The sequence below is a fragment of the Nicotiana sylvestris genome, chromosome 7, assembly GCF_000393655.2.
Source record: "Nicotiana sylvestris chromosome 7, ASM39365v2, whole genome shotgun sequence".
Taxonomy (NCBI): Eukaryota; Viridiplantae; Streptophyta; class Magnoliopsida; order Solanales; family Solanaceae; genus Nicotiana; species Nicotiana sylvestris.
This window is the reverse complement of record NC_091063.1, coordinates 10,863,693-10,876,577: the sequence shown is the minus strand read 5'-3', so window position 1 is coordinate 10,876,577 and position 12,885 is coordinate 10,863,693. Positions and strand designations below refer to the sequence as shown.

The 12,885-nt window shown below is 34.8% G+C and overlaps 3 protein-coding genes across 3 annotated transcripts; 1 reads left to right on the top strand and 2 right to left on the bottom strand.

The window, feature by feature from the left end:
* Positions 1–1,221: 1,221 nt before the first annotated feature.
* LOC138872742 (uncharacterized) lies at positions 1,222–1,635 on the bottom strand. The gene has a single exon (XM_070151157.1). It carries the CDS (start codon positions 1,633–1,635, stop codon positions 1,222–1,224), a length of 414 nt encoding a protein of 137 aa, XP_070007258.1.
* Positions 1,636–1,680: 45 nt separating this feature from the next.
* Positions 1,681–2,124, bottom strand: LOC138872741 (uncharacterized). The gene has a single exon (XM_070151156.1). The coding sequence runs from the start codon at positions 2,122–2,124 to the stop codon at positions 1,681–1,683; it is 444 nt and encodes a 147-aa protein (XP_070007257.1).
* Positions 2,125–5,078: 2,954 nt separating this feature from the next.
* Positions 5,079–8,226, top strand: LOC104216752 (glucose-6-phosphate/phosphate translocator 2, chloroplastic-like). Its single transcript, XM_070151082.1, has 5 exons — positions 5,079–5,690; positions 5,775–6,000; positions 6,555–6,777; positions 7,277–7,490; positions 7,862–8,226. Exons 1-5 carry the CDS (start codon positions 5,169–5,171, stop codon positions 7,871–7,873), a joined length of 1,197 nt encoding a protein of 398 aa, XP_070007183.1. The 5' UTR covers positions 5,079–5,168; the 3' UTR covers positions 7,874–8,226.
* Positions 8,227–12,885: the final 4,659 nt, after the last annotated feature.

Here is a 12,885-nt window from a genome sequence, read left to right as displayed (position 1 = left end):
TTGCCTTGATAACAAGAAGTTCAAGAAAAAATTCATTATTTAAAAGAATTTTCAAATTCTTTAATGGATGCCCATTTGAGTTTTCTATGATTCGTCTCATCATAATTGATCCAGGATGGCCCAATCGATCATGCCAAAGTACAAAAGTATTGGAAGCAGTAACCTTTTGGTTTAAGGTAGAATGTGCCTCAATTGCACTAATTTTTGTCCAATACAGGCCACAAGATAAAGATGGGAACTTCTCAATAATTCTTTTCTGGCCAGAGACATTCTTGGTAACAATGAGATATTCTATATTATTCTCATCTATTGTCTCAATATGAAATCAATTTCTGTGGATATCTTTAAAACTCAACAAGTTCTTCTTGGACTTGGAGGAGAACATTGCATTCTCTATGATAATTATTGTTCCCATAGGCAGAGTTATAGTAGCTCTTCCAGAGTCTTCAATTAGATTACTACTACCAGAAATTGTAGTAATATCTGCCTTACACATACTTAAATGAGAGAAATATTTCTTCTCTTTGAATATTGTATGCGTCGTACATGAATCAATTAAGCAAATATTTTTACAATTGAACTTTGATCCAAGTTTGCTTTGAAAGATATCCATATTTGCTTCCCGTAGTTTGACATACAAAAGAAGTATATGAATAAATATTAGTATTTTTAGAGAAAAATGAAAAAGAAATAAAGTTAAACAAATAATTCAATATCAGCCTTTAATGCATTTTCTGGAAAATTCTAATTATTATATAAATAATTACGCAAAAAATAATACAAGTGCACATATGACTAATACAACTACAACAAATTTATTTACATGTATAAATTATTTGCATTTTCCAACACATTGTATGAAAAATAATTGATCTGTGTAAGAAAAAAACATACTCATAAAACAAATTGAGGGTGAAGTAACAAAAGTTGTTTCAGGGTGCTTGTAAACCTTTTCTTAAAGAGAATTAAAGCAACGTAAAGGAAAGTTAAAATTGTTAAAAGATCATTGAGACTAGAATACTAATTAATAGGATATTACTCCTTGTTTGTGAAATTTATAAAATTTCGAAAATAAAAATATTCTTAAGAACTACATAAGAAGAATTATAAAGTGCAATAAAAATTACGAGATGTTTATTCATTACATACTACGAGTAGGAAAGCATAAAAATTAAATTGCTCAATCATCTCTAACCACAGATCCATCACCGATCAAGTGGTTTATTTTTTCATCAGGGTGCTCAAAAAATCTGCCACATCCAAGTGGGTGATGTCAAATTCATAGTCATAGACAAGATTGGCTTCAGGACCTTTATTCTTCAGAGATGCTTGATAAAGCTCAACCAAATATTTTGGTATGCGACAAATTTTTGCCCACTGCCCTTTTCCACCGCAACGATAGCATTTAGTTTCTGAACCCTTTGCGTTTCGCTTCTCATCTTTCCCTTTCCATTTTTGGAAGTTATTTTTCGGTGGAGGATGATTAACACCAGGAAATTTTCTTCCTTGGATATGGCCACGACCACGACCACGAATATGACCACGACCTTTTCCACGATTAGCATAATGGGAATACACCTCATCCTCTTTAGGCAATGGTGTAGACTCAGTGGGTCGATTTTCGTGATTTCTCATAAGCAATTCATTGTTTCGTTCAGCCACAAGTAGAAGAGAAATCAACTAAGAGTACTTTGTGAAGCCGTTCTCTCGGTACTGCTGTTGCAAGACTATATTGGAGGCATGAAACGTTGTAAACGTTTTTTCAAGCATATCATAGTCACTGATATTATCTTCACAGAGTTTCAATTTAGAAGTAATTCTAAACATAGCAGAATTATATTCAGAAACAGACTTAAAGTCTTGGAGCCTAAGATGAGCCCAATCATATCGTGCTTGTGGAAGAGTGACCAACTTTAAGTTGTCATATCTTTCCTTTAAACTATTCCACAAAACAAGTGGATCTTTCACCGTGAGATATTCAATTTTCAACCCTTCATCAAGGTGATGGCGCAAGAAAATCAAGGCCTTAGCACAGTCTTGGGTAGATGCTTTATATTTATCTTTAATGGCGTCTCCAAGACCCATTGCATCTAAATGGATTTCAGCATCCAATACCCATGACATATAGTTCTTGCCCGAAATTTCAAGGGCAACGAACTTTTTTTTCATAATATCAGACATAATTTAAAAAATATAAATTTGAGAAAAATTATACCTTAATTTTCTCAAAGATCTTCTTGAGATGGTAGAGCCTCGTGTTGATAACGTGTTATAAAATTTAACCCAAAATAACAATATAGAACAAGCAAAAACAAACTAAGAGATATAGAGAGAAAGAGAGGAATATAGATTCTTATTTATTCTTCAATTGTGTGTACTTTCCTATCTATTACAAGGCCTTTATATAGGCATAAAAAGTGAAGAAAATATGTTATGGAATATGTCATTGAACATACAAAATATGTCATTGAATATGTCATTAAGCATTTGAGATGAAGATCATGGAAGAAGAGTAGACATCCACCATAATGTGATATTTATCATAACAATATTTTAATTAAGAGAAATTTTCATAAAGCACTATCTTTTAGTGATAGTTAGTTATCTATAAATACCATTTGCTATATTACGGATTGTAGATACGTTTTCTGTTGCTATAAGATGTATTAGATGTATTTAAGCTACTGTATTCATGAATACAGTAGCAAAAATAGGCGTGAATCAGGGAAGTCCAGCTAATCAGTTGTTGTATTCGAGTGTATTTGACTGTATTCATGGCCTGAAACATGGGATTACAGCTAGACAAATTATTATATTCGGCTGTATTCAACTGTATTCACGGCGTGAAACAGGGGATTACACTGTTTTTAAATGGAAAGTGAATCAATTAACATAATAAACTCCTAATATAACTCAACAAACTCAATTATAACACATAAATTTTGTATTTCCAGCTATAAAAAAGATTCTCAACTGAAAAACACCCCAAAAACATAGCAATCTTCAGAGAAATTATATACTACATCTGAATACAGAAATTATATTAATTAAAAAAATATATGAATATATTCATGGAATACAATAAGATAGTGAATACAATGAAATACATGGAATACAATGAGATACATTGAAATACAATGAAAAAAAGACAGTGAATACAATGAAATACATGGAAATACAGCGAGATACATTGAAATATATTAACAGAAAATTCAAGTTGCTCAACCCCAAACTCCGTCGTCTTTGTTCAAGAACAAACCCTAATTTCCGACGAATCCGCCGTCGAGCAATGGTGGCAGAATAAGGACTCCGTTAAAGCTTGAATCTTGTATTAAAGCAATTGCAGGGGTGTGAAAGAATCCATTACTGAAACAAATTGGTTGTATTCTTAACAAACATAAATATAGTGATAAATGACCGTCGAGCTTGAATCTGTTAAACTTTATATAGATGTGCTTGCAGTTGCAGCAGCTCCTACGCAACCGATGACCCTAGTGCTATCTGTCCAAATTGTCGAAACCATATATCAACATATTTGACGTGGTAACATATATGCATGCTCCGATGGAATTGGGGAAATTGGGATCAGAGAGAACGTAGGTGATGTGAGTGAGATGAATTTTGAGATTGAGCATCGTGTTTTCAGGGAACGGGGGAAGAGAATGACATGTATCAAAGTAGAGAGAAAGAAAATAGTGTAATTGAATAGCATATTTAGTGGCTTAGGGTTAAGAGGTAACCAAAATTAGATATTTTGCTATAAACATTAAAAGGTATCTATAAGATATAATTTTTTTAAATAGTTAAAATAAATAAATTGTTAACCTTTGCTATAAGAGGTAAAAATTCCTTTAATTAATTCTTAGAAATTGCCTCCATGTGGATATTGAGGGTCAAATATCTGATACCCCATTGGCTTATAATAGACCGTAGAGTAATGTAGAAGATGAGCCTCATCACCTCATCTCTGATGTATACTCAAACTAGTAAAATAAATTTGTGTTTACTTTATTTTCTTGAAGTAAAATCATTTCTCTGGACTTATGAACATCTATTTTAGTTATTTTATCATCAAAAAGCTAAATTACGATCTACTCTTACTTTAAACAATATTTATATCTGTCAATTGTATCTTCTATTACCATAAACAATATTTATATCTGTCAAAAAGTTAACTTTATCTTTATTTTGGGCACTTCTATTTTTATAAAATGAACCTCTATTTTTTAATTATCTTAAATGGACACCTAACCTAAGTTGGAGTTGAAAGAGCGTATTTTTTTTTCTTCTAGAAAATAAAAATTCTGACTATCAAGTTGTATGAAGCTCGGGCAAAACTTGCAGCTTCCAGTGCGTACTAAAATTTTCTAAGAGTCTTTGAATTGATTAGAAATAATGAATCATTAGAAAATGGATAGAAACTAGGAGAAATTATCATTCTTTCCTTCTGCAAATGACACGTAAGACAAATATTCATAATCAAACAATATTGCTACCACTCCTGTTGTTATTGATTTATAGTATAAACTACTATTATTTCTACGATTCTATCTTATATAATTAATCATGATTAAGTGTTTGAAAACGATGTAAAAAAATATATCATGAATTCATTGATTTGGTGTATGTTTTTATCAAGTACCTAACTTAAACCATTGATCACTTAAGACGGAAGAAGAGAAAGATAATACGAAATTATAATTTGACTAAAATCATCACAAGTCAACAACTTCAAAATCCTCCAAAACGAACTTACGAAGAAAAAAGAAAAAGATCTTGAGATTCATACTAAAAAAATGCTTAAAATTGAATTGGAAACTGTTAAGAAATAACGAAGGAGGCCAAGAATCCAAATTCAATTTGTGCACAGTTTCAACTATTCTAAGAAACACTGCATTTTGTGACTCGATTAGAATTTTCACCATTTGCCTTTTGCAACATGTTTATAGACAGCACATTTACAACTACCCTTCTCTACCTCGAGAGGTCGGTCACCTTATTGCGCCCCCCCCCCCCAACAACAACCCAACCAATAAAAATAATACTATAAATTCAAGCCCCCCGCAAAGCATCTCTCTCCATAGTTACAATTTTAGCTACGTATTAGTCTTCTGGCCATAGCATTATACTTCATTTATTTCCACTCTTAAGTTAAGAATTAGTACAAGATGGCCTTCTCTGTAGGGAAATCTTTTGGACTTTCCACAACTTTTGATCCCCTGCAACAAAATATTTTCAGTTCTAAACCTTATGTTTCATCATTTTTCTCCAAGAAAATTGCCCTGCAAAAGTGTGACAAAGCCAATATTCTGTCCAAAAAACCTCTGTATATTTCAGCAGTTAGTGGATTTGGACATGTTGATGAATCAAAATCTAGGGACAAATTGGTCCAATGCAATGCCTATGAAGCAAGCAGACCACAGTCAATACCAATTAGCATTGATTTTGATCAAGAAACTCAAGTTGCTGCAGCTCAGAAGCTCAAGATTGGGCTTTATTTTGCAACATGGTGGGCTTTGAATGTGGTGTTCAATATTTATAATAAGAAGGTTTTAAATGCCTTTCCATTTCCATGGCTTACTTCCACTCTTTCACTTGCTGCTGGCTCTCTCATTATGCTGGTTTCTTGGGCTACTAGAATTGCTGAAACTCCCAAAACTGACATTGATTTTTGGAAAGCTTTGTTTCCTGTAAGTAAATGATGGAATATAAATTGTTTTTTAAGGTTCATTTTGGACATTGAATTCTTACTATGTGTTGTGTTTTGTTAATAGGTTGCTGTGGCGCATACAATTGGACATGTGGCTGCAACAGTAAGCATGTCAAAAGTTGCAGTTTCATTCACACACATAATCAAGAGTGGAGAGCCTGCTTTCAGTGTTTTGGTTTCAAGTTTACTTTTGGGTGAAACGTTTCCATTGCCAGTTTACCTTTCACTTTTGCCAATAATTGGTGGTTGTGCACTTGCTGCTGTTACTGAGCTCAATTTTAACCTAATTGGTAATTTACAAATCAATCTTGGCTATTTAATACTTTGAAATTTATTGGCCCGACTAACGCACATTTGCACCATCTAGGATCCCCTAAAGGGAAGCACTCCCGAATAGGCTTGAACTCGAAACCTTCATTCATTCATGGAAATCATCTAGTAAGGAAGAAGTGAGCTCTAGCCTTAGTCTTAGTAAGCCCACTCCGATCAGCGGCGAGGCTAAGAATTTTTCCAAGGGTGTTCAAATTTAAAAGAAGTAAAAAAAATTCTAACAAAAAGTGTTTAATATGTGTTATATACCTCTAAAACGTAATATTTTATCTATGTACACAGTGCAATTTTTCGACGAAGGGTACTCAGTTGACCACCCTCATGACTATGTGGCTTCGCCATTGACTCCGACTTATGGCTTTTTGATGATTTCAACCAGACAGAAGCTGAGAGTGGTTAAGAGTGCAAGAATCTTATCCATCCCGCCATACTACTTAGTAGTAGTCGTCAAGTTTTAGAGTTATATGAGATTTATGTTGCTAATAATGCAATTCTTGATGTTAATAACATGCAGGTTTTATGGGGGCAATGGTATCAAACTTGGCATTTGTATTCAGAAACATATTCTCAAAGAAAGGGATGAAAGGGAAGTCTGTTGGAGGGATGAATTACTATGCTTGTCTTTCCATTATGTCTCTTTTGATTCTTACACCCTTTGCCATTGCTGTGGAGGGTCCACAAGTATGGGCACTTGGTTGGCAGAATGCAGTCTCCCAAATTGGTCCTAATTTTGTATGGTAAGTACAATACTTTTTACTAATATATTAATACTTGGTTTTAATATTCCCTACTAAATTTAATTCTTCAAGTTAGCTTCTTGATGACTTTAGATTTTACTTAATGAAATGGAAATGGGAAGTGATATTAGATATTTGAATAATTATCTCGATCAGATGAAGGTTTGATATTGACATAAGAACAGAAAATCATATACAAGTTCTAAGTACCAACTTGCTGTAGGATCTCATGTCACTTTCAGTTTCTTTTAACTGCAAATACAAATGTCTTCTCACATGTTTCCATTGCTCATAGTTTATACTTATTGCATATGTGGTTCTGGTGCAACGTAACTTGCAGGATCTTTAAAAACCTAAAAGAAAATCGAAGATTTGCAAGATTTTGTTTAACTTTGTTTGGTCAATTCTTAGACTTGAGGTTTTGTATATATGTATCATGTGTCAGTAGTCTATATAACAACATATAAACTTATGGTTCTTGAAATTGCTCTTGGTTTAGGTGGGTTGTGGCCCAGAGTGTGTTCTATCATTTGTACAATCAAGTCTCCTACATGTCCCTAAATGAGATCTCCCCATTGACATTTAGCATTGGTAACACTATGAAGAGAATTTCAGTCATAGTTTCCTCCATCATCATATTCCAAAATCCAATTCAACCAGTGAATGCCCTTGGTGCGGCCATTGCAATTTTTGGAACTTTCCTCTACTCACAGGTAAAAATACATTCATATGTTTTGTATTGTTGTCAATGTGAATGACTTTTCATTGTTAGTCTGGTACCTATGTTGCTTGTACTCTCCAAAAATATCGCTAGGTGCGAGTCGTATCCTCCAAAAGTAGTACATTTTTGAAGGATCTGATACGGGTACGGCAACATTTTGAAAAGTTCGTGCAATATAGCTGGGACCAATAAAGATCCAAATGAATCTAGCACATTTACAACTTGTTGCTTGTTTTCATCCTTGGTACCATCACTGCACTCCATACTTTGACAACTAGACTTGTGACAACTCAATACAAACCATAACATCAATTTTAAACCTTTTTTTTTTTGATTAATTTTGTCCTTATGATTTTCATGCAGGCAAAGCAGTAAGAGAAGTTTGGCTAGAAAGTTAAGTGGAGAAAGGGGAGATTCTGACTTGAGTCGTTGGGAATTAAAAGATGGGCAGCAGTGGACTAACATTTTGTAATAGAAGGTTGACATTGACTTTTAGAATAACTATCTACAAGTAAATATGAGAGGCAAATGATCATGAATGAATGACTATGGCTTTCTTAGTGATGGAAAAGTTGAGAAAAGAAAATAGTGCTGCCCTTTCCCAGCTGCAAACTTCTACACAAGATTTTTTATTATATAGCAATGTTGTATGAAGTGATGGTTATGATAAATTTATTATTCCTTATTATGATTGTAGATTTTGTAATATACTCATATGATTTTTTTTATGTGCTTGGAGTGCACCTTAACTTGCAAACAGTTATTTTAATTCTTTGAACTGACCAAACTTGGCTTGGCAACAGTAGCCTACATCTTACATGCCAATACAAAGATAATGTCACTTTCTAGTAGTCAAACGGCAAAATTGAATGAAACAAGTTTTGACTAATAATTAATACCAAATGTCAGCTTGACTCATTTGCTAAACCAAAAGCTATTCAACCTTAAATTTGGAAGCGAAAACTTTCATTTTGTTCAAACTTTGGTGCTACAAGGCTCCATTCGCCTCTAGGCAAAATGCTATTATTACCCCTTTGCTATTAAATAATACTCCCTCCATTTCATATTGAATGAGGTAGTTTGACTCGACACGGAGTTTAAGAAAAAAGAAAATGACTTTAGGAACTTGTGATCTTAAAAGCTTAAGGGGTAAAAAGTTTGTGGGGCCATAACATTTGTGTGGCTATAAAAGCTTCTCATTAAGGGTAAATGGGTAAAATGAAAGAGTTTAAAGTTGAATTATTTTCAAATTTAGAAATGTATCATTTATTTTGAAACAGACTAAAAGGAAAGTACCTCACTTAATATGAAACGGAGGGAGTAATAGGTTGTTAGGAAGACGCCCAGTTGAAGTTTAACTTAGGAAGACAAAATGTTTTGGTCCTTTTATATTTGTACATAGAACTGTTACATACTGTTTACCTTGAAAATGATAATTACAATTAGATTTGATTTTGTGGTTCTAAAATATGTGATTGTTATAAAATAATAAAAGGAGAAGAAGAGTATTGCATAGAAAAATAGGGAGAGAGAATTCTTTTTGATTTTAGGATGAATTACAATGGAATAGAACCCTCTATTTATAGGAAAAAAGTGACTTAGCCACCAAGTAATAAACCCTAGAATCTCTCTAAATATAGACATTCACCATAAATAAAATTCTATTTATAACACTCCCCCTGAATGCTTATTCAATAGATAATGTGTCTTGTTAAAACCTTAGCTAAAATAAAACTCAATGGGAAAAAAATTCTAGAAAAGAAAAAAGAGTACACATATCTAATAATACGCCTTTTGGTTGCCTCGTTAAAAACCTTTCAAGGAAAATCCAGTGGGACAAAACTTTGTAAGGGAAAAAGAGTGCAACATGCATTAAATCCACCTGATGAGAGCATCAACTCACATCCTTGAGCCTTCGCATCCCAATCTTGTACACTAGCTTCTTGAAGGTTGACGTCGGTAGAGATTTGGTGAACAAATCATATTTTCACTTGAACGAATTTGGTGCACATTAATATCACCATTCTTTTGAAGATCATGTGTGAAAAATAACTTTGGTGAAATGTGCTTTGTCCTATCTCCTTTTATGAATCTTCTCTTCAATTGGGCTATGCATGCTGCATTGTCTTCATACAAAATCGTGGGTAGTTTGTCATATTTCACACCATATTTGTCTCGAATAAGATGTATTATAGACCTCAACCATAGAAATTCTCGACTTGCTTCATGAATAACAATTATCTCAGCATGATTAGATGAAGTAGCCACAATTGATTGCTTAGTCGATCGCCAAGATATGGCAGTGCCTCCACAGGTAAACACATAACCTGTTTGAGACCGAGCCTTTTGTGGGTCAGATAAATACCCAGCATCGGCATAACCAACATAATCAGGATTGCAATTATTGCCATAAAATAAACCCATATCGATAGTTCCTTTTAGATACCGCAATATGTGTTTGATTCCATTCCAATGTCTTCTTGTGGGAGCCGTGCTATATCTTGCTAAGATATTAACTGAAAAAGTTATGTCAGACCTTGTAGTGTTAGCAAGATACATTAGTGCACCAATTGCACTAAGATATGGTACTTCAGGACCAAGTAGCTCTTCATTCTCTTCTTGAGGTTGGAATGGATCCTTATTCACATCAAATGAACGGACAACCATCGGAGTACTTAATGGATGTGCTCCATCCATGTAAAACCGTTTCAATACCTTTTCTATGTAGGCAGATTGATGAACAAAAATTTCGTTTGCCAAATGTTCAATTTGCAAACCAAGACATAATTTTGTCTTTCTGAGATCTTTCATCTCGAATTCCTTCTTTAAATAATCAGTTGCCTTTTGGAGTTCTATAGGAGTTCCAATAAGGTTTATGTCATCAACATATACGGCAAGTACAACAAATTCCGATGTTGTTTTCTTTATAAAAACACATGGACAAATGACATCATTTATATAACCTTCCTTTAATAAATACTCACTAAGACAATTATACCACATACGTCCTGATTGCTTTAGACCGTACAAAGATCTTTGCAATTTGATTGAAAATATTTCCCGGGACTTTGAATTATGTGTGTTATGCATTTTAAATCCCTCGGGAATTTTCATGTATATCTCATTATCAAGTGAGCCATAAAGGTAGACGATAACCACACCCATTAATACCTTTATGGTAATAATTTTGTCTTCTTTCAGACGTATCATATAGTACTATCACATTCTCTTAAGGGAATGAGAATGAAGCAAATTCAATGGGACGAGTTTTCACTTCTTTTGCCCACAATCATACATGAATTTGATTATGACAAGATAGAGAAATTTTACCACTTCGAGTGGTTGTAATTTCTTACAAACTCTATTCGAGTTATAATCAAAGTTTATTGTCTTTGCTTGTATTTAAAATCAAATTATAGAATTCAAGAATTTAAAAGAGAGAAATAAAGTAAAATACTTACCTTAAATCTAGAATTTAATCATGAAGGAAGTTCATGGAATAATTGACAATCATTATGCTCAATCCTAAAGCTTCTACTCAATAGGTTAGAGTCTCGTGCTGACAACGTGTTATAAAATAATAAAAGGAGAAGAAGAGTATTGCAGAGAAAAGTAGGGAGAGAGAATTCTTATTGATTTTGGGATGAATTGCAATGGAATAGAACCCTCTATTTATAGGGAGAGAGTGACTTAGCCACCAAGTAATGAACCCTAGAATCTCTCTAAATATAGACATTCACCATAAAAAAAATTCTATTTATAACAGTGATCTATTTTTATGCTAGGCGTTAGGCAATTGATGCTAAGTGAAAGACTTGGAAACAAGATAATAGCTTGAAAATAACGTGATAACCAAACCGAGTGGCTAATAATCGGGGCCTCGAGGTCGAGTCAGATGCCCTGCCGAGGGTAGTCGATGGAGGACTAACAATTGCAATAAATTCAATAACGTCTCTCTATGGCCAATAATAAGCAATAAATGAAGAACAATAAATAGAACGCAATGGATATGAGCAATAAATGGAAGTAATAAAATCAAGTGAATATATTAGAGAGCAGAGAGAATGTTCTTGTGTATTCAATATTGAGCATCAACTCCTTCTACAAAATGACAAGGGCCCCCTTTATATATGAGGGGGAATCCCAACATAGTACAAATGCATGTGTAATTATTACATAAAGTAGCAGGTACAACCACTCAATCAACGTGGTGTAGACTGTCACTGTTTGCGCAGGCGTTTGTCAGAAAATACAGCTCCTAGGGAACTTCCCGCTTATCGACGATAAACACCGGCCCATTCCGCCCCAATACCGGGCGCGAGGACTCCCCGAAGGCATCGAACCCCGGGCTATCCTCCAGGACCTTCAAGGCGAGATTGCGCAATGCCTTGTCGATTGTAAAATTGGTCTTCCCGATTTTAGCCGTATACAGATAGTCCCCGCGTTTCTCAGAGTAAAATGAAGAGAAACATCCTCGAGATCTTACCCCTCGGGCGCCTTCATCAAAGCAAATAGTTGTGCCCTGCCAGGCGACTAATGTAATAGGGCTTCCAAAGGTCGCGTCCACACAATCCTCAAAATCTTCGAATTAATTATAGTTGTTGGCTGTCTTTTGGTCTGCTCCAATCGCACATGTTAGGCTTCTATAAATACTCATTTCTTTGCCCATTCCTCTCTACTGCATCATTAGGCTCCCAATTGAGTTTTTCTTTTCTCTTACCTCTCTCTTGGTCTTTTCCTGAAACCTATTTTTCGTTTCTTCTTTGCAATCCTATGGTAAAAATGGCGAACACTTCCACCCCTATCCCTCATAAAGAAGCGCCTTCCTATTATATGCTCCCCTCTGAGGGTAAAACAATAGCGTTTCCCAGCACTGGAGAATGCGCTATAGAGACCTTTGAGATGACCTCTAATTTTAAGGTCGAGAGACCTTTTTCAAAGCCGGGGCGATGCGTACCCGCATCTCGATACGTCAGTTTAATAACGGACATCGAAAGGATGAAAATCGACTATCGCTGGGGAGATACGATGTTAGTGGAGGTTTCTTCTCGGGGGGAAGACATAACGATGTATAAGGCTGACTTCTTCGGTGTGTATACTTATCCATTTACCCTTGGCCCGGCGGTGCTCCATGACTTTGATATATCCCGTGGTCCTCGACTTTTGCAGACGATATCAAGTGACTCTCGGCCAAATTCATCCGTCATTCTGGTGTATTGTTTACATGACCAGATATTACATGAATATGATCGAGGGGCTGCCCTTCACCCTTGATCATTTGATCAGAATGTACAGTCCCCGACTCTTCCATGGGGGACCTGATTAAGCTTCGTTGCTGGGCCTCTAGGGCCCTCTTTGCTTGCACCGATGAGGTTAAGAACGGGGGA

Bases quoted from the DNA above. Each gene is read 5' to 3' on its own strand.
- LOC138872742 (XM_070151157.1), bottom strand. From the start codon at position 1,635: ATGAGAAATCACGAAAATCGACCCACTGAGTCTACACCATTGCCTAAA.
- LOC138872741 (XM_070151156.1), bottom strand. From the start codon at position 2,124: ATGTCATGGGTATTGGATGCTGAAATCCATTTAGATGCAATGGGTCTT.
- LOC104216752 (XM_070151082.1), top strand. From the start codon at position 5,169: ATGGCCTTCTCTGTAGGGAAATCTTTTGGACTTTCCACAACTTTTGAT. The intron at 6,001-6,554 runs GTAATTTACAAA...AATAACATGCAG, and splicing joins GCTCAATTTTAACCTAATTG to GTTTTATGGGGGCAATGGTA. The intron at 6,778-7,276 runs GTAAGTACAATA...CTCTTGGTTTAG, and splicing joins ATTGGTCCTAATTTTGTATG to GTGGGTTGTGGCCCAGAGTG.